General features: G+C 34.8%; 1 protein-coding gene across 3 annotated transcripts in view; it reads left to right on the plus strand.

The window, feature by feature from the left end:
- LOC150104726 (serine/threonine-protein kinase DCLK1-like) overlaps window positions 1-20,515 on the plus strand; it is a 274,558-nt gene that overhangs the window by 167,538 nt on the left and 86,505 nt on the right. For all 3 annotated transcript variants that reach the window (XR_016548579.1, XM_090395906.1, XM_090395907.1), the window contains exon 9: window positions 12,110-12,256. Coding sequence is in view for 2 of the 3 variants with exons in the window: in XM_090395906.1 (XP_090252032.1) it covers window positions 12,110-12,256 (147 nt within the window). In the remaining variant the exon portion in view is untranslated. The remainder of the gene's footprint in view (window positions 1-12,109; window positions 12,257-20,515) is intronic.

A 20,515-nucleotide genomic window follows, 5' to 3' on the forward strand; every position in this document is an offset into this window, starting at 1 on the left:
CTGAGTTTATGTGTGTGTATTATAAACCCTTAGCCCATCAATAGTACTAATATAGTATGTTTACAACCTTCATGTGTGTGGGGGAGACAAAAAAAAATTCTATTGGCCAAATATTAACTTAGTCATCTTTTGCTGAATCTTTTCTACTGTCTCTCCCTCTTTAGATAATTATATCTGAGTATAAACTTCTATATGTGGCTTTATCAGTCAAAATAGGAGAATAACTTATTAATCCTGCAACTTCTTTTCGGTATTGCAGTTATCCAATGCCATGGCAGACCACCTTTGAAATTGTTACCTTTCTTAGGAATGGGTTGAAAATGTGCTAGTTTCCGAACTACAAGATGAGTACTAATGAAATAAGAGAATAAAAAACCAACAGAACAGGAGTTAGCTTTTGAGAACAAACCTTCAATTAGAGAAATAAATTCCTGATGGAATTTATTTTTAATATCCAGTTTGGATACCATTCTTCTGCTCTTTCTGGTGAAAAATCAAAAGGTCACTGAATTTGTGTGTGTGGACTTTAACAAAGATCTAAGCAAGAAATTAGAGAAAAAGTAAGCAAGTAAATTGGCTTTTTCTGTGGGTAATGATGTGTAATCATCCAAGTGCAAAAGAAATGGAGGCAGAATTGGACAAAAATGTTAAGGTCAATAGCTTTGGCCAGCGACTAGAAAGCATTACTTTTTGTTACTTCCACCCATGATAAATTTTGTAAACCTGTGGTACAGTTAGTCTCTGTAGCTCAGTCAGTATAGACAAAGCCCTTTGATCACAAAGACCGGGATTTGATTCTTGTCAGTGAATGCGAGGAACCTTTATCTGGTCTCTGTTCACTAAAGGTGAGTTAGCTGGTTTCATATGGAGGTAGAGGGTTTTTTCCTCCCAGAAACTCAGGTTTTTCATCCCTCAAAACAGACAAACCAGACAGTAAAACACACGCAATATACAGACAAGAATATTTAGAGTCATAGGGATAACCACCTTATCCTCATATTATGGTTGGGAAGTCCAAGAATACTTGGAAGGCTATGGGCACCTAAGTGCTTGTTAAAGAAATTAATGGATGGTACAGTTATACTGTGGTTGGAATAAGGATTATTTTATTCTTATCAGTTTTATATTTTTTAAAATTTTATTTTATGAATAATCAAGAAACCCTGCTCTAGACCAAACATGTAACTTTTTTCAAGCCATTTCAGCTGGGATGGTGGTTTCACACCAGGCAATGAAGTTCATCTCCCACCTGAAGACACAAACATCCATGCCACAGCAGGATTTGAACTATGACCTATTGATTGGAGAGATGATATTCTAAGCACTTGGCTGTCCAGTCCATCATGTAGCCAAATTGCAAGCTTTCTTAGCCTTTTCAGAATCAGTTTTGAATATGTTAAGTCTGCTTGCAGCTATTTCAGGTATTGGTATTAACTAGGGTTTCTGAACTTTTGTCTGTTTTTCTGTTCCTAGATCTCAACACATTTTTCAAGTCCTGGAAATTTCTGCGAGTATACAATTTCGACCTTGAAAATTATTTTGCTAGTATATTTGTTATTTATTATATTTTTATAAGATGCATGAATAACTGCTAAATAAAAGGCATGATTAAGGCAGAATAAATTTAATTGAACTTTCAAATCCAAAAAAATCTTTTGGCATTACCCATGCCCCATCTGCCATTATAGCCATAATTTCAAAATTATTCCAAATTCTTGCATTTGTGAGTCCACGATATTTTGAATATCAGTTTACAAACATTTTTTCATCTACATGAGCTAATTCAAGTTAAAAATGTTTGTATCATCTGAATGAACAGCAATACTGAAATACCTGTTTATTTCGTACTGTTCCAGTCACGCAAATTAGGACTAAAATGGTGATCTGACTATTAAATTCTTTAATTTTTGGCATTTGCCCTTCTTTTTGTTATGTTCATAGAAGTCAAAAATTAACTTGAAGATAACTGACTGGTTCTTTGGTAAGAGAACTTCCATCACTTCCAGAAGATATTCTATTTCTAAATGGCTGTTCTTGCTTTCGCTATATTCAACGTACTATTTAAAAATGTCATTTGATGCAGCAAAACATAACAATGAAAACAAGTTTTAGGCTTGTAAACAAGCCTAGAGTTAGTTTGCCTAAAAACTTAGTTTGAAAGTTACATAGTTTCTTCTCCTATTGAACTTTTAAGTTTCAGGAATTTTTTTTGAGGAGTGTTTTTTTTACTTCCTTTGTCATTAAATATTACTATAATAACATTTGGTGATTTACAATAGCTATACATAAATTTCTTTTATACAAACATTACTAAAGAAATACTAATTAAAAGGAACCAAAAATTAGTTTTAATTCTGTGTTTGCAAATAAAATAGGACATTTGTACAAAGAAATTGGCCATCACTAAGTTTAAAAAACATACAAAAATCATTAAATATCAGATATTTTATCTAGGATTATTTGATATTCTGGTAAGTATGTGAACAATTTGTGCAAGATAATTGAAAGCAAATGTCTTAGAATCTACTTGTTTATCTTGAAGTTAGAAAAGGGAATGCATTAAGAGTTGCAAATGTTAATTATCAAGTGTGACTGGAGAAAATTGTTTAAAGAAAGGAAACCCAAAAGTTCAGGATTAGCCTTAGGAGAGCAATAGTGGTAGTAAATGCATTTGATAAAATGTGGTAGAGATTTATTGGAGAATTGAATTGAGCAGTTTTTGAAGCTCAAATTTGAATTTATTAGGAAGGTGTAGTATGGTTTGCAGAATGGAGGTGGAACAACATCAAAGTTAGAACTAAGTTCCTGTAAGTTTAAAGTGAATATTTTGATGGCTTTGGGAGAATTTTTGTACATAATCTTTCTCTTTGCTTGACTTTTAACAGTTATTTTAAATTAGTGGAAATTGGGAGGCCTCAGTGATACCTGTTCAAAACAGAAGAGATAATAGAACTAATGGATAAAAGAACAACCTAGAAAAATAACCCTAATGGAAATGAAGCATATAAGATTTGAAAGACAAAAAAATATATATATAATAAATAAATGTAGAGAAACATAGTTTGATCAGTAATAATTGCTTAGAAGTAGAGAAATTAGATTAAATGAAGAGTAAAATTGTAGAGTTTTATTAAAAAATAAAATTCCATGATAACCAAACGAAAATAAGCCAACAGCTTAAAAGATGATCTTATTATAAATCCAGACAAGATACAAAGATGAAGGAATACCATACAGAACTGTATAATAACTGTAGGCCTGGCGAACCCATGATCAGTGTTAATTCATTAATCCAGGTATACTTAAATAAGAAATAGTAAATGCAGAAAACTACCCACTGATTGCTCTGCTTAGCACCTGCTATAAGCTCCTAGAAAGGCTCATCCTTAATAGAATTGCCCGTAAGATAATAGAACAAGTCCCAGTGGAACAGGCTGGATTCAGACATAAACGAAGCTGCTGTGATCAGGTTCTGTCACTCACCACACATATAGAGGCAGGCTACCAACAATGCCGGAAAACAGCTGTAGCTTTTGTAGATCTTACTGCAGCTTATGACACAGTCTGGAGGCATGGCACAGTCTACAAGTTGCTCCGTGCAGTTCCATTCAAAACTAATCGATATCATGCTAAGCTACTGCCTGTTCCAAGTGTGTATGGACGAGAACAAAAGTAAACAAAGAACACTGGATAATGGATTACCACAAGGGTCAGTTCTGGCTCCCCCTCCTTTTTAACTTATACATCGCAGATATGCCTCATACAGCCTCTGAGAAGTTTTGCTATGCTGATGACATTGCTCTAGCCACCAGACACACCAATTTTACTACAATGGAAGATACACTAACAAACGACCTTGCAATCCTAGATGAATACTTCAGCAAATGGAGATTATGCCCAAATCCTAGCAAAACACAAGTTTCATGCTTCCACCTGAACAATAACCAGGCTAACAAAGAACTCATGGTCTACTTCAACCACAAACTGCTACACTACAACAGATTCCCGAAATATCTGAGCATCACTCTAAATAGAACACTATCTTTTAAACCACATCTCATTAACACAGCATCCAAGCTAAAAACAAGAAACAATATATTGCAAAAACTATGTGGAACAACTTGGGGTGTCTCAGCAACAATGCTTCGCTGCACTGCTCTTGGCCTCGTTTACTCTACGGCTGAATACTGCTCACCCGTATGGCTGAACAGCGCCCATGTGTATTTGGTTGATGCCCAGCTTAACACCACTATGTGCCTTATTTCTGGAACTGTAAAATCAACCCAACCTACTGGCTCCCAGTGCTAAGCAACATCCCACATCTGCAGATCCAATTTTCTTCTCCATGAATACAGCAAAATCATGGAAATCCAAAATCTTCCAATCCATGAAGACATCCCACCCCTAGAAATAAACAGGCTAAAGTCAAGGCACCCTCCAGTCTTAACAGCAAAAAATTTTGTAGAAACAAGTTTCAACATGAAGGAGAAGTGGAAAGAGTCCTGGTGTAACACTTCAACAGGGATCTTCCATGAATTAGTGGACCCAACACAGATAACTTCGGATTTTGACCTACCTCGGAAAACTTGGTCTGCCCTTAACCGAATCCGCACCAACCATGGCAGATGTGCAGACCACCTTTACAAATGGGGCATGATTGCCTCACCCAGGTGCGACTGTGGATCACCCCACCAGACAATTAATCATATTATAGCAGAATGTGTCCTACATGCATACAGTGGAAACCTGTCAGACTTCATCCATGCTACACCAAGTGCAGTCGACTGGATAATCAATCTAGACATTCAGTTGTGGCCTATTCTTGAGTGTCTCTTTTATGACTGTATTATGTCTTATATATTAAGGATTAATGTAATGTAACTTTTCATGTGTGAGCCATACACTAAATAATAAATAAATAGTAAATGCAGTAAAAGAACTACCTAATAGTAAGATTGACAGAATGTGATGGAATGTCAGTTGAGTAAATAAAAGATGGAGTGGGGGAAAGGAACTGATTTATTTAATAGAAATAATACAGAATACGATACAAGTGTACTACCAGAAAGCTTCATAAAATCTAATTGTATTATGATACCATTCAGACATTTGCTACAGAATGTAAAGATTTTAGAACATTTTGTATCATATCTCATTCTTCAAAAATATTATCAATTAAAAACAGTTATTAGAAAACTCACGAGAAATAAACAATTATGCTTTATAGACTTTCAACAGACATTTGACAGAGTAAGCCATGAAAAGTTTACAGAAATATTGACATTCAAATTGATACAGAATAGCAATCAATTATACCGAAGTCAGAATGCACAAAGTATAAAACTAAATTAATAATGAAACAATAGGTATCAAAAGAAGAGCGAGATAAGGGTGTCTAATATTTCCTATACTTTCAGTATATGCAGTGGAACAATAATGGAAGAACATGAAGAAATTGGAATGGAAATAAAAATAAACAGCAATAGAATTGACAGTCTTAGATTTGGTGTTCATAGCAAAATCAAAAACGGAGTTAGAAGATATGGTTAAATCACTAATATACTAAGATTAGGGAAATACTGGAAAGAAAATTAGAGGGAAGATCTGGTAAACCAAAAACTTTTTTGGATTGATGATTACAAAAAAAAAAAAAAAAAAATGGATTAGTAATTATTATGATGGCAGAGAAATGGCTGCTCTGGTGTACTATGATTGCTAATCTGCAAATTGGATGTCTTATCAAAACTATTTATAGAAACTTTCAGAAGAAAGCCATTCAAAATAATAATCCCCCCCCCCCCAAAAAAAAGGCTGTATTATGTTGATGACATACTCATTTCTTGATCTGGAACAACTTAAGAATTGTAGCTATTCAATAATTACCTGCATAATACTAGAGTCAGAAGGCACAAATTATAATGTAAAGCTTGCTGCCTCCAAATGCAAAATGCACCCTGGAACTTGAGGATGACAGTAAATGAATATTCTTTGAAGTAGTTACTTTTCAGTTTACAGAAACCAAACATACTGGGGGATTCCTACGTGCTACTTCACACCACCATCCATTATGAAAAATAGGCATGATGAAAACACGGTCGACTTGCCCACTTGTCAAAAGGGTCACAATAAGTTTTCTTCCCTATGCTCCAGGGACACGAGATTTGAGTCTAGCTGTTGTCATATTTTTGGCATGCTGCTTTTGAGCAGTCATTACTTGCCAGATATTGATTGTTCATGTGTAGCTCCATGGTGGATGAGAACTTCTTACAGTGAATTCTCTCTCGAGTATGAATCTTTTATTCTCAAATTTATTAGTGATCCTCCTAAGGCCCTATACATTTGGAAATAGTAGATAACAAAAACAAAATAATCTTTGATCATACATAGAATGTCCAGTCTGAAAAATGTCACCTTATCCAGAAGAGTTGGCAAGATCCCCATGTCTGTCAAGAATATGTTTGGGGGTATATTTTAGGGACAGCAGCTATATTCTGCAAATCTTTCATACAGTAACATTTGGGTGATGAATACCAATTAATGTAATTCCCCTCCACACAAAATATTAAATTTTTCTAAAGGAGTAAAGATAAGTTTGCATGCAAAATTTTTGTACATATGATAGTAATTTTGGTCACAACAATGAATATCATCCTTACTTTAACATTCTCAAACACTCCTGTTAATGTGTTGGAGGTGGGGGGAGCAACTGTTGAAAATTAAAATAAACAACATGTGAAAGCAGGTGTGGTGTACTGTACTAGTTGGTATTATCATGTTTTGCATATAACACATCATAGTCATGGTCTCTAAATATATGATTTTTTGATGAAGACCAAATATGGTGTAGGATGTGATGCCCTTGCTCTTCTTGTACTGCAACACGGTATTTCAGAAGTATCCTAAATTTCCTGACAAAACAGTTATGTTCAATGTAAGACATCTGTTTTTTTGCACAAGTATCATATGGAATTCATTGGTTGTGTGTAAAGCTAAACAGTGTTTGTTCTGTAACATTGTGGATGTAAGGAAAAATTACCACACCATTTGAAATCTTGTTTGTCAATGTCTTGGGTGGAATTTTTAAAATCATCCTCATCAGAAATGAAAATCTTCCTGATCATTTAGAACAGTCTGCACGATGTGAAAGCAGCTGACAGGCCGGAATTTTTTTTTTTTTAACAAAATGAGTGAATATATATATATATATATATATATATATTTTTTTTTTTTTAACAAAATGAGTGAATATATATATATATTTTTTTAACAAAATGAGTGAATATATATATATATATATATATATATTGAACTGCCCCTAATGTATGGATGCCACCCCTTTATAATCTTTATAATCATGAAACCCTTTTATAACCTTTATAACTTGAGAATAATGATAACTAATATTTAAGGAATTGACAGCGTATACTAGAAATATAGATTAAATAAACTTTAATTTATACTTTCCGATATTTCGGCGAACGTCACGTTGCCATCTTCTTGGGAACTTACTACTAAGACACGTGCACACAAGTACTAATAACAGTACTAACACAAGTACTAATAAGAACTTGAGAATAAATAATGACAACCTATTCTCTTTCTTTTATTTATTAAATTTTTCTTCGACACATACAGAAAAAATACAAATGTTTGTATGTAAATAATTACAAACTTCTTTATTTCTTACTGCAACTTGACACTTGATGGCGTTTCGATTCTGATAAAGTTTATAGCTTTGGAGAAAAATTACTAGAAACTATCTTCATCTTAATTTCTTCAAGCAATGCAACAAATTCTCGATGATTCGGAGCTCATCCTCAGATAAAGTTTACTGTTTTAGTTACTGTTTCCGTAACATTATCCATCTGCACACATTTGGCACAAAGTGCTTCTTGATGAATAATGCAATGTATTGTGCAAAATTTATTCTGAAATTTTTCTTCTTTCACTATATTTTTTAATTTTACTCCATTTTTTTTTACCAACCATAGCAACTGCACCATCACTTGCAAATCCAACCATTTTATCCCAACTTAATTTATATTTATCTATTACAGTTTTTATTTCAGTAAAAATATCCTGTGCACCAGTTTTTCCTTTCATAGGAATTATTTAGTCCTTTATTTTTATTTAATAGATTGATTAATGATCCATCTCTTGACAAATCACTTGAACCACTTTCCCACATAAGTTTGATTTCTGCAGTATGTATCTGCTATAAATATTTCCATAGTTTAATGTTCATATGAGCTAGCATCAACAATTCATTCACTTTCTATTGAGTCTGTTGAAATAAGTGCAGCTGCCACTCAACATCCCTTCACAGTTCATCTCCAGACTCGCAGAACAAATTAGTTTTCTGTTTCCTTCATCCCTACTACTGTGTTATGGAACAGTGTCCTTACTTATGTTTTTCCAAGGAATACAAGATATAGCCCTTCAAATAAAATGTAAATAAGTTTCTCCTTTCCCATCCCACCATCCATATGCAGTATTGATGTGCTATTGGTTGAACAACTAACCTCTAATGTATGGGTTCAACATAAAAATTGTCTTTTAATCATCTCATTTTTTATAGATTGCCATAATTTCTCTAATGACAGTCATTATTTACTGCTTTTAGTAGTCTGTCTGAAAGAGGAAGGCAAAGCAGAAGTCGGATGAGTCGAGTGGAAGAGGACAGAGATGTGTACAGAGAGAGAAAGCAAGAAGCCAAGAGAGTTGTGGCACAGGCGAAGGCCATGGCATATCAAGATCTGTATGATCAATTAGAAACAAAGGAAGGACAGAGAAAAATTTACCAACTAGCGAAATGTAGAAATAAAGCAGCAAAGGACATCTTACATGTGAGGCAGATCAAAGACGCTGAAGGAAGAGTATTATGGAGGGATGTGGACATAAGAAACAGATGGAGAATATACTTTGAGGGACTTTTGAATGACGAAATTGCAAGGACTCACAGAGAAGATGGACAGCCTTCTGAGGGGATGGTGCAGAACATCAGTAGAGTGGAAGTGACGGAGGCCATGAAGAGGATGAGGAATGGAAAATCGGTGGGCCCGACAGGATTCCAGTGGAGGCATGAAAGACACTGGGGAAAGAGGGAATTGACCTGCTGTGAGACCTGTTCATGAAAGTTTGCCAACAGGAAAATATACCCAAGGAATGGAGGGAGAGTACTCTTGTCCCCATCTACAAGGGTAAAGGGGATGCACAAGACTGTAAAAATTACAGAAGAATTTAGTTGATGTCCCACACAATGAAAATCCTAGAAAGGGTTCTTGATGGAAGATTGAGGAAGGAGGTGGAGATTGCAAAGGACAATTTGGCTTCATGCCTGGTAGATCAACAACATATGCTATCTTTGGGTTACGGCAGATGATGGAAAGTTTCGAGAGAAACAACAGGAGCTATATCTGGCATTTATTGATCTGGAGAAAGCATACGATAGAGTGCCAAGGCAAGAAGTCCGGAGGTTTCTGAGGGAGAAGGTTCCAGAGAAATATGTCAGGTTGGTGTGGGAGATGTACAGAAATGTGAAGACAAGTGTTTGGACCTGTCTGGGACAGACAGAAAGTTTTCAAGTAACAGTTGGCTTGCATCAAGGGTCAGCATTAAGTCCGTTTCTGTTTAACATTGTGATGGAGGTGATGACGGAGAAGGTGAGAGAAGATGCGCCTTGGACAATGTTATATGCAGATGACATCTTGCTGTGTGCAGATTCAAGAGAAGAAGTGGGAACTAAACTGGAAAGATGGAGAAAAGTACTGGAAGAGAGAGGTATGAGACTGAGCAGAAGTAAGACAGAGTATATGTGTTGCACAGTGGGTGGCAGCCAGGAGACAGATCTGGAGCTGTAAGGAAATGTCATCAGGAAGGTGAGGGACTTTAGATACTTAGGTTCAACAGTGGAAGAAGATGGAGGAGCTGAGAAGGAAGTGGGATGCAGGATACAAGCGGGTTGGAGGAATTGGAGGGAGATGGCTAGAGTGTTATGCAATAAGAGGGTGCCGATCAATCTGAAAGGGAAAATCTATAGGACAGTAGTGAGGCCAGCTATGATGTATGCTATAGAAACTGTGGCCCTGAGGAAAAATAACATCAGCAGAGATGAGAATGCTTAGGTGGATGTGCAGTGTGACCAGAAAGGATCGTCTGAGAAATGACTATGTGAGGGGAACAGTGAAAGTTACGAACTTAGTAGCGAAGATACAGGAGTCAAGGTGGAGATGGTTTGGTCATGTGATGAGGAGGGAGGAAGAATATGTGGGAAGAAGGGTCATGCAGATGGATGTGCAAGGAAGGAGGAAGCGTGGGCAGCCAAAGAAGAGATGGAGGGAGCTGGTAGAAGAGGACTTGAGGATGAAGAACTTGGATGTGGTGACAGCCCAAGACAGGAGGATGTGGAGGAGACTCATAATGAACAGTGACCCCACTTAAGTGGGAGAAGCTGCAGAAGAAGAAGTAGTCTGTCTGAGATTCATTTACCTAAGTAGATCTTCTGATTCTTTTGTTTGAACTTAAGTTCAGACAAAACTTCAGTAAGTTGATCGTTATAATTGTTTATACTATTTTTAATTTAGAACTATAATTTTATGCTTAATTTTTTATCTACTAATTATACATCAGTTAATGCACCATTAATGCTAATGTTAATGTACCATTAAAAATCAACCATATGTTGTTCTCTGTATGAGGGATTCAGCCTATTGTAATTATATTCAACTCGAGTGCTTCTGTTTTGTAGCATAATTATATTTGTAGGAATATGTAATTATATTTGTACTATCTTCTCTTTCATATCTACTAACAACTTAGACTTCAGAATGAAGTTTAAGAATGTACTGAACTAGTTGAGCATGTTCAACAGCTAAATTGAACTGAACAGTATGTTGACTACTCAGCAGAATGTTGTGCATAGTATTTGCTTTCCCAGGATGGAACCTTTCCATGCAATAATTATGTTAAACAAAAATAAGATAAATATAATCTGTATGCCATATAATTATTATATGGCATACAGATCAATAAGCAGTGCAACTGTTTCATAGCAGTGGGGTGGGACTGCACATGGATGTTTGCTATCTTGAAAACCAAGAGTGCAATTTGAGGGAAATTGTTTGAGCACGTTTTTTAACGTCATTCCACAGAGGATAGCAAGAATGGAATGGGATATCTCCCTGTGTAAGCTGAATTACAGTTATCATTCAGAGAGCATGAATAGATTTTCTTTTGTATTTGAAAGCAAATCTGAATATCAATCATAGGAGTAGATATTTGGTAACTTGTCTCTACCCAAGTTAGGGATTAGGTTTAGGTAGCTGTGGACTTTACAGGATAAGATATTTGTTAGTGTGTTTTCAAATGAAATTCAGATTCTTATCCAAAACAATCTGACAAACTAATGCCTAAATTATTTCCAGTTTTCTAGTGACAAAATGTGAATTTTATTTTTAAATACAAAGTCCAGATTTATTTTCTCACATTACATACATGCCAGAAACTAATACAGAACCATCTTAATGGAATTCAGAGAATTTTTTTTCCACTTGAGATGCAGCAAGTGTCAGTTTAACATTTTAAAGAGTTCAATCTAGATGTAATGCACCACTATAAAGAAAGTCATTTTAATTCCTTTCATTTATGTGTAGGCAAACACAGGCAGGAAGATAACTGAAATGAAGCCAGAGTTGTATTTTAGATTACATATATAATAATTTTAATTATTCTGTCTTTCCTCATTGGTTAGTACTTCATTAAAAATTTAAGTGATTACACTTTGCATTAATTTGTATGCTGAATAGCTGATTTAGTGTGGCACAATAGTGTCTTTAATTTCTTAAGATGGTTCTGCTTTAGTTTTTGGTGTGTGTATATATATATATATATATATATATATATACAGTATATATAATATGAGAAAATCTGGAATTTTGTATTAAAAAAAATTCAGATTTTGTCACCTTAGCAAATTGGAAATAATTTATGCATTGGTTTATTAGCTTGTTTTTGGACATGAACTGGATATATCATTAGGATAATTTTCTATTAATATTTTTTTTCTGTTCATAGTGCCATATGAATAAGTCATTGCCTTTTTTGTTCTCAGGGTGGTGACCTGTTTGATTCTATAGCTTCAGCCACAAAATATACTGAGAGAGATGCAAGTGGTATGGTTCATAATTTAGCAAGTGCACTATGTTATCTGCATTCCCTTAATATCGTTCATAGAGATATCAAACCAGAAAATCTGTTGGTAAGTCTTGGTTCATTTTTCTGTAATGATGAAAAATTGTATGTTATAATCTTTCCACACAGAAATACAAAATAAAATATTTAATGTTAGATTGGTATGTAATATGAAGTTAGATTTATAGCAATATAAAACATTCCTAAGAGTAAGAACTGAACTTTTAGTGACTGAAAAGATGAGACAAAAAGGTATTATGCAGTTGCATATTCTAGTACACAGAAAAGTTTGTTATATAGTCCATGTTCTAATTGTTGTCCAGCAGCATTATACAGTTACTTTTATAGACCAAAGGTCTGTTGTGAGATGGGTTATTTTCTGTATAATGCTGCTATGTGATTTGTCATGGTTTGCATAGCAAACCATTGAAGCTATGTGACTTGTCCTTTTCAGTAGTTGGTTATAATGAATGTAGTGGAATGAAGTATTATAGTGAGAGTTGGTGTATCTTTCATGTTAAAACATTTGTTCTCAGAACTGTCAAAATTGTATACTTTTTATTTCACAGAAAATAAAATTTCCACTATATTACTTACTATCCATATGATTCATGTGACCATTCTGTCCTTTGCATTTTCAGTTTTTCCACTACTGTTTCAGCGTTGGGGCACCAGTTAGTGCAACAACTTGACTTGTGATGATTTGCACCTAAGCTGTATTTGAATGTGCTGCTCTCACCAGAGGAAGATTGTTTTAACAGTCAAAATTTATTATTAGTGAGTGACAATGCATTGTAAATGATGAATGCTTCATTCACTGGAAATATTGATATTGAAAGGTGTGCAGAAATAATTAATCCATTATGTATTGCAATATAGTAATCCACCATTTATCAGGCCATGTTTTAAGAATTGGAGTGTTGAAGTAATGGACCTGATTCATAATCGTCATGTAGAAAATCAGAAATTCTGGGCTACTGGAGGTTGTTTTACACTGTTATTAAATTAAAATCACTTCTTCATTTTTAAACTTGCAGGAAGAAAGGATATGCATTTCTTCTATATGAAGGTAAGTAGATTTGACAGGAACCTAGCTGATACTAGAATCCAATTACAAGCAAGAACTGCCAAGCGTGAAAACTTGCTGCTAACCATACCATCTCATGTTACTTGGCTAATCGTCAGAAGAGTTGTGATCCTGTTTAATAGGATGCAGATTCTTAATCACCATAATTAGGACGATAACACATCCTGGTTTGGTTGGGACTGTCCTAGTTTATGCCTGTTAACTTGGTATATCCCATCTGGGTTTAGCATTTGTCCCAATTTTTTTTATTTTTTAATTCTGTATTCCTTTTCCTAATATTTTCTTGGTGCAATGTAATTAACACTTCTTTTTGAAGATGGCATGTAGAGCATTCATTGATAAAATGAAGTATGCTTGGACACGAGTAGCTAGGGGCTGCTAACTTCTTTAGGTAAGGGTGGTAGAAGTATTAGTTTTTATCTTGTTGGCATACCAGCCAGTTTCTATCTCTTACAAGTGCGCCTCATATTGCAGAATGTGAGATACATGACTGCCAAGCTACATGTGGTGCTAGCAGTAAACATTGGAAATTATGTTTGGATGTATGTGAATTTGCAGTAAATGAGAGAGTAGCCTGAAAGAGCTTGTGGATTTGTTATTTATTATATGGCGTAAATCCTAAACTATATTTTATTATTTTTTTTTTTCCAATAAACCCTTCAGAAGAAATTATCTCAAAAAAACAAAATTGGATGTTTAATGAAAAATTAAGTACTGAATTTCCATTTCTCGAAAGTTGATGATGTGTAACTTGCACAAAATGTTGTCAATATTTATTATCCATCAAGAGGGCTAGTGATATCATTGACCATATGAAAACCAAGAAGACAAATCTGTCCAATTCGTCTGCATTTACTTTAAAACTTGTAGTTATTTTACAACTTAGCTTGCAGATGACTTAGCAAGTGCAGCTTCAGAAGCGGAGATTCACATGTCATCCTGCAAAATATGACTTAGAGTAAAGGATCATTCATCGAAATTAATAATATGCATTTTGGATTTCAGGTTTTCTTGTTTATATATGAAAAGAACTTTTTTTAAACAGTTAAATTATGCTAGTTTTATATTTGTCATATGATGTTTCCGATAGAAAGTTAGTTAGGTTAATGACAAATAATGATTTGAGTTTTTCAACTATGTGCTTAAGGGTCAAAGCTGTATAACTAAGAGGAGACCTCCACATAGCCTTTAAAGGAATGTGGAGAACCGACCAGGGCTTCTGACTTAATGTCCAATCCTCACTTTCTCGTGGTGCACCCTGTTGAGTAACTACCTGGATACTGAACAAACGAGGATGGGCTGGGCTTGCAATTTGGGATTTAGCCGACCAAATTGTATTCCTATTAGCTTAAACCAAAATACAAAATGATGGTACAACATGACAAAATTTCATGCCACCTGGGGGCGTCGTCTGGTTAAACAAGATCCCCGGTTGTTTTTTGCCAGGGAACCAGGGTGAACAGCGAAAAGTCAGCTACTGGAACAAATCTAAAAACACACCCCAACTCAACATCACCAGGGTTAAAGATCGGTACTATCAACATAAGAAGCTTGAATGGCAAAGAAATGGAGCGAGCTGAGGAATTAGACAAGTACCAGATCGACATAATAGGGGTGACTGAAACAAAAGACAAAACTGGTGAGATCTTTCTGAGCAATAAATACAAAATGTTATATTCAGGCAATGAATATATCCATGACAATTGGGGAAAAGAAGCAGTAGTCATAGTATTCAACACTAAATACGAGGCTAATCTTCTTGAATGGTAGGCAGTCTCAAGTAGAGCAAAGTGGGCAAATATCAGAATGGGGAACTGGACAATGAGACTAATTTGTGCCACATCTATGGTCCCACAGAAGGTTCTACTAAGGTAGAAGTGGAGGAATTTTTTGAGGCTTTAGAAAAAGCAACTGACACAATGAAAAATGAAAAGTTGGTCCTTGTTGGGGATCTAAATAGCAGAGTAGGAAATGATTGTCAGACACAAAAATGTTTTGGGAAAATTTGGAGAGAACAAAGCCAATAATAATGGCAAATACATGTTGGATTTCTGCTCAGGACATGGACTGGTTATTACTAACACAATGTTCCAACATAAAAATGTGCACAAATTCACATGGAAAGAAGAGGCAAGGAATAAGATAAGTCTCATTGACTATGAAGTCAATGGAATAAGAGAGAAATTAATCGGAACACTAAATTATCAGTATACAAGAGTGTTCAAACCAGTTTTAACTTATGGTTCTGAGAGCTGGGTCAGAAGTAAAACACTTGACCAAAGACTAGAGACCGCAGATATTAGAGTTCTGAGAAAGATTAGAGGTATGAACAGATGGTATCAATGGCAATCACATTAAAAATGAGGATATTAGGAAAAAATCCAGGCATGCATTAGCAGAGCTAATCTCAGGTGGTATAGTCACTTAAACAGAATGGGCTAGGAAAGATTAGCAAAGCAAGTGTTCTCTGCCAGGTTGGCAGGAAAACTACCCTGAGGAAGACCAAGATATAGGTGGATTGATACGGTACAAAGTGCCTTAGACAATAGAAATATAAGATCTGATAATGTTGGAGTCTTGACAAGTAACAGACTGATTTGGAGGAAAATTGTAGATAGGAAGTTAGTAATGATGTAAATTTTTCATGGAGTACTATCCTATTCTGTACACCCCTTGAGGGTACATGGCAGGAATTTGATGATGTTTTTCATCTAAATCATGGGATCAAAGTAAAAGTTTTGGAAATTCATTCTGTTAAAAGTGAAACATTTGACATTGTTGTAAATACTGTTGTAGATCCCTTTAAAAGTTCAGTTCCGAACATTGTTTTTGTGGTGATGTTATGAATACAAATTTTGGTGGAGTACAGTCTTATGGTAAAAAGTTTATTAAATTAAAGAACTTATGGAACAGAAATGTACTTGGAATTGGTTGTGGTGCACACATGATTCATAATTGCATCCAAATAAGCTGTGATATTCTACCAATTGAGATAGCTATAATTATCAAAATTTTCATATTTCATAGAGTAACTAAAGAGCAAAATTTTTATGATGAAGTGTTGAATTAAAAAAAAAAAAAAATATGGCAGTATGTACCTTCTATCTTTGTTGCCTGTCATCAGTCACATTTTAGGAATGCCTTTGAAGAGCTACTTTGTAAATCAGCTTAAGTGTCCTACAGTAGTACTGAATTTTATTTTTATAACAAAACCCCTGAATTTTGGTTGTATTTTGTTCAAAATCAGTTGGTAGTATTCAAAAAACTTCAGCTTTTGAAGCTTAAAGCAAATTGCAATTATCGAAAAAGATTTCAAACAGGATGCCATCAAAATTTATTCTTGCAAAAGCAACGGAAGAACGGAACAAATGGAATGATGAGAGCTCAAATGGTGTTGAGGATTTGATTTTGGAATTCTATAATTGCAAAATTGATGGGGATTTTATTTTTAATTCAATAAATTTATATTCTCTACCAGAATGTAATGAAATTGGGAAGGCCTATGAAATTTCAGCCTATAAATTTGATGAAAAATTAAAAAGAATTGTAAATAGAGAACTTATGAATTTTGTCTTGTAAAGATATTTGTTGAAGAAAGGTACTCTAAATGAAGGCAAGAATACCACCTGTAAAAAAAAAAATGTTGGCTGAAATATTTACCCATTTCATTTAAAAATAATAATAATAAAATTATTATTATTTTTAAATTTTCTGAATTTAAAAATCTAGAGAGAATTTTCTGAATTAAAACTATTATGATCGACATAGAAAGACAACTGAAAGTGTCAGCAATTTCAAATTTATTAACCATTAAATGCAACTTTGAAGAAAACTGCAGGCAGTTTTATGAAATAATTAAGAATAATATATTGCAAAAGAAAAAAATTTTCAGAAAAATACTAGTGACACAATTTAGAGATAGATATGCACATTAAATTGAATTACAATTATTCTGCCTTATGTTATTTTTTAATGTTTAGTTAATCAATATAATGTATTTTTGCTTTAATGTACATGAATATACATTTTCTTTAGAACAAATATTAATTTTGAAAATACCTCTCCCCTTTTTTTGGGGTGGGGAAATGCTTGGTTCTAGGGTTTCATGTAGATGACATCAAGCAAACACTGTGAAAGCTGTCAAGATATGACTGGTAATGTAGTAACCCAACTCTGGCTGAATGCCACTTAACATCTGGTGTTTGTTTTTCACCAGAATTTGACTGCCACTTACAAAAGGCAGTAAACCTATAGTACATTAGTACCCTGCATGGGTAAAGGATTTTTTTTTTTTTTCATTGATTTTATGCACTTCATCATCATCAACATCATCAAATTCCTGCCATGTACCCTCAAGGGGTGTACAGTATATGATAGTACTACATGAAAAAAAATTACATCATTATTAATTTCCTATCTACAATTTTCCTCCAAATCAGTCTGTTACTTGTCAAGACTCCAACATTATCAGATCTTATATTTCTATTGTCAAAGGCACTTTGTACAGTATAAATCCACCTATATCTTGGTCTTCCTCTGGGTCGTTTTGCTGCCAACCTGGCAGAGAACACTTGTTTTGCTAATCTTTCCTCGCCCATTCTATTTAAGTGACCATACCACCTGAGATTAGCTCTGCTAACGCATTCCTGAATGCTGACAATGTCAAGTTCTTTCCTAATATCCTCGTTTTTAATATGATATTGCCATTGATGCCATCTGTTCACGCCTATAATCTTTCTCAGGACTCTCATATCTGTGGTCTCTAGTCTTTGGTCAAGTGTTTTACTTCTGACCCAGCTCTCAGATCCATAAGTTAAAACTGGTTTGAACAGTGTCTTGTATACAGCTAATTTTGTGTTCTGACTAATTTCTCTCTTATTCCATATGAATTTATTCAATTGACTTCCCACCATACCAGCTTTGCTGATTCTGTTGTCTATTTCTATATTTAATTTACCATCTTCTGTAAAAATCGTGCCTAAATAGCTGAAATGTTTTACTTGTTCCACAGGTTCTCCATTCACAACACAGTTGACATTTTCAATGATTCTGCCTATTTTCATTGTCTTTGTCTTTTTATTGCTGACCTTCATACCATATTTATTACAACAGCTATTCAATTTAGTCAGAGAATCTTGCAGAATTGTAGCAGATTTATTTAGAAGTATAACATCATCCGCATAAAGCAAAGAGCTGACATTAACATCTCTAATTTTGATATCATGTTTAGTACCACTTTTCTTCATAATGTGATCCATATAGATAATGAATAACAGAGGGGATAATGTACATCCTTGTCTCACACCAGATTTAACATTAAACCATCTTCCTGTACTTCCTTCAATTCTAACTGCTGACTTACAACTCAAATAAAGACTAACTATTGCTTGATAAATTGCCCCATTGACACCATATAACTGCAGCGTATTGAATAGCTTCTCTCTTGGCACCTTGTCATATGCCTTTTCCAAATCGACAAAACTTAAATACAGTTCTTTGTTATATTCCCATGCTTTCTCGACTATTTGTCGTAAAGTGAAGATCTGATTCTGACAACCTCTATTTGGCCTGAATCCAGCTTGTTCTTCACCAAGTTTTTCTTCCACAATTCTTCTCAACTGTTTCTCAAGTATACTTGCATAGATCTTGCCAGGAACACTCAGTAGAGAAATACCTCTGTAATTCTCATATTCAGTTTTTTTCCCTTTTTATATATGCGTACTATGAGAGCTCTACTCCAATCATTGGGAATTCGTCCCTCTGTCCAGGCTTTCTGAACTATGCAGTGCAGCCACTGTAAGACTCTTATACCACCATACTTCAGCATTTCTGGTTGAATATCATCTACTCCTGCTGCCTTTCCACATTTCAAGCCTTTGATGGCTTTTTCTACTTCAAGTATGGATATGTATTCCTGACTGCATGCCTGGTCAGGTCAATGTTTTTTACCACTGTGCTATCATCACTGCTTGTTTCATTTAGCAGTTTTTCAAAGTAATTACTCCATACTTCAAGGATATCTTTTTCTGCTGTTTTCATGTCACCTTTATCATCTCTAATTCCTTTTACAGCACTCTTTCCTCCATTCCTAAGCTTCTTCAACAACCTCCAGAATATTTTGCCACCTTCTTGATATTTATTTTCTATATTCTTGCCAAAGTCCTCCCATGACTTTTGTTTAGCTAGTTTTACACAGTGTTTAGCATTCTTGCATTTGTCTCTATATTCTCTAAGAGCACTAGCTGACTTATTTGCCAGGAACTTTTGATATGCTTTCTTCTTTTCCTTCACTGCCTCTTTAAGGGAGTTCTGATTTTTTTATCCTTACAGACAACCTCACCACATGACTCTCTGGCAGAATCAATCAATGTTTTCTTCAGAGTTTGTCACTGAATCTCCAAGGTTTGATTCCTGTTCTCAAACTCTTTCATTTTTTCTTCAATAATCTTTGTGTATTTTAGTCTACAGTTCACATCTGAGAGCTGCTCAACTTTTATTCGCTTTAAAACTTTCTTACATGTTATTCTTTTCAATATGAAATTCAATTGCTCAAGACTAAATAGTGATCACTTCCAATTTCAAATCCTCTGTACACTCTGGTGTCCTGCACCAGGGAGAAAACATCACTATCAACAATAACATAGTCAATGAGACCTTTCTTATTCCTAGCCTCTTCTCTCCATGTAAATTTGTGCACATTTTTATGTTGGAACATGGTGTTAGTAATAACCAGTCCATGTCCTGAGCAGATATCCAACAGATATTTGCCATTATTATTAGCTTTGCTCTTTTCTCTAAATTTTCCCAAAATATTTTTGTATATGTCACAATCATTTCCTACTCTGCTATTTAGATCCCCAACAAGGACCAACTTTTCATTTTTCATTGTGTCAGTTGTTTTTTCCAAAGCCTCGAAAAATTCCCCAACTTCTACCTTAGTAGAACCTTCTGTGGGACCATAGATGTGGCACAAATAAGTCTCATTGTCCAGTTCCCCATTCTCATATTTGCCCACATAACTCTACTTGAGACTGACTGCCATTCAAGAAGATTAGCCTCGTATTTTGTGTTGAATACTATGGCTACTCCTTCTTTTGCTCGATTGTCATTGCCCGAATATAACATTTTGTATTTATTGCTCAGAAAGATCTCACCAGTTTTGTCTTTTGTTTCAGTCACCCCTATTATGTCGATCTGGTACTTGTCTAATTCCTCAGCTAGCTCCATTTCTTTGCCATT

This window comes from Typopeltis vanoorti, chromosome 7 (genome assembly GCF_054136105.1).
Source record: "Typopeltis vanoorti isolate ZY-2024b chromosome 7, IOZ_Tvanoo_1.0, whole genome shotgun sequence".
Taxonomy (NCBI): domain Eukaryota; kingdom Metazoa; phylum Arthropoda; class Arachnida; order Uropygi; family Thelyphonidae; genus Typopeltis; species Typopeltis vanoorti.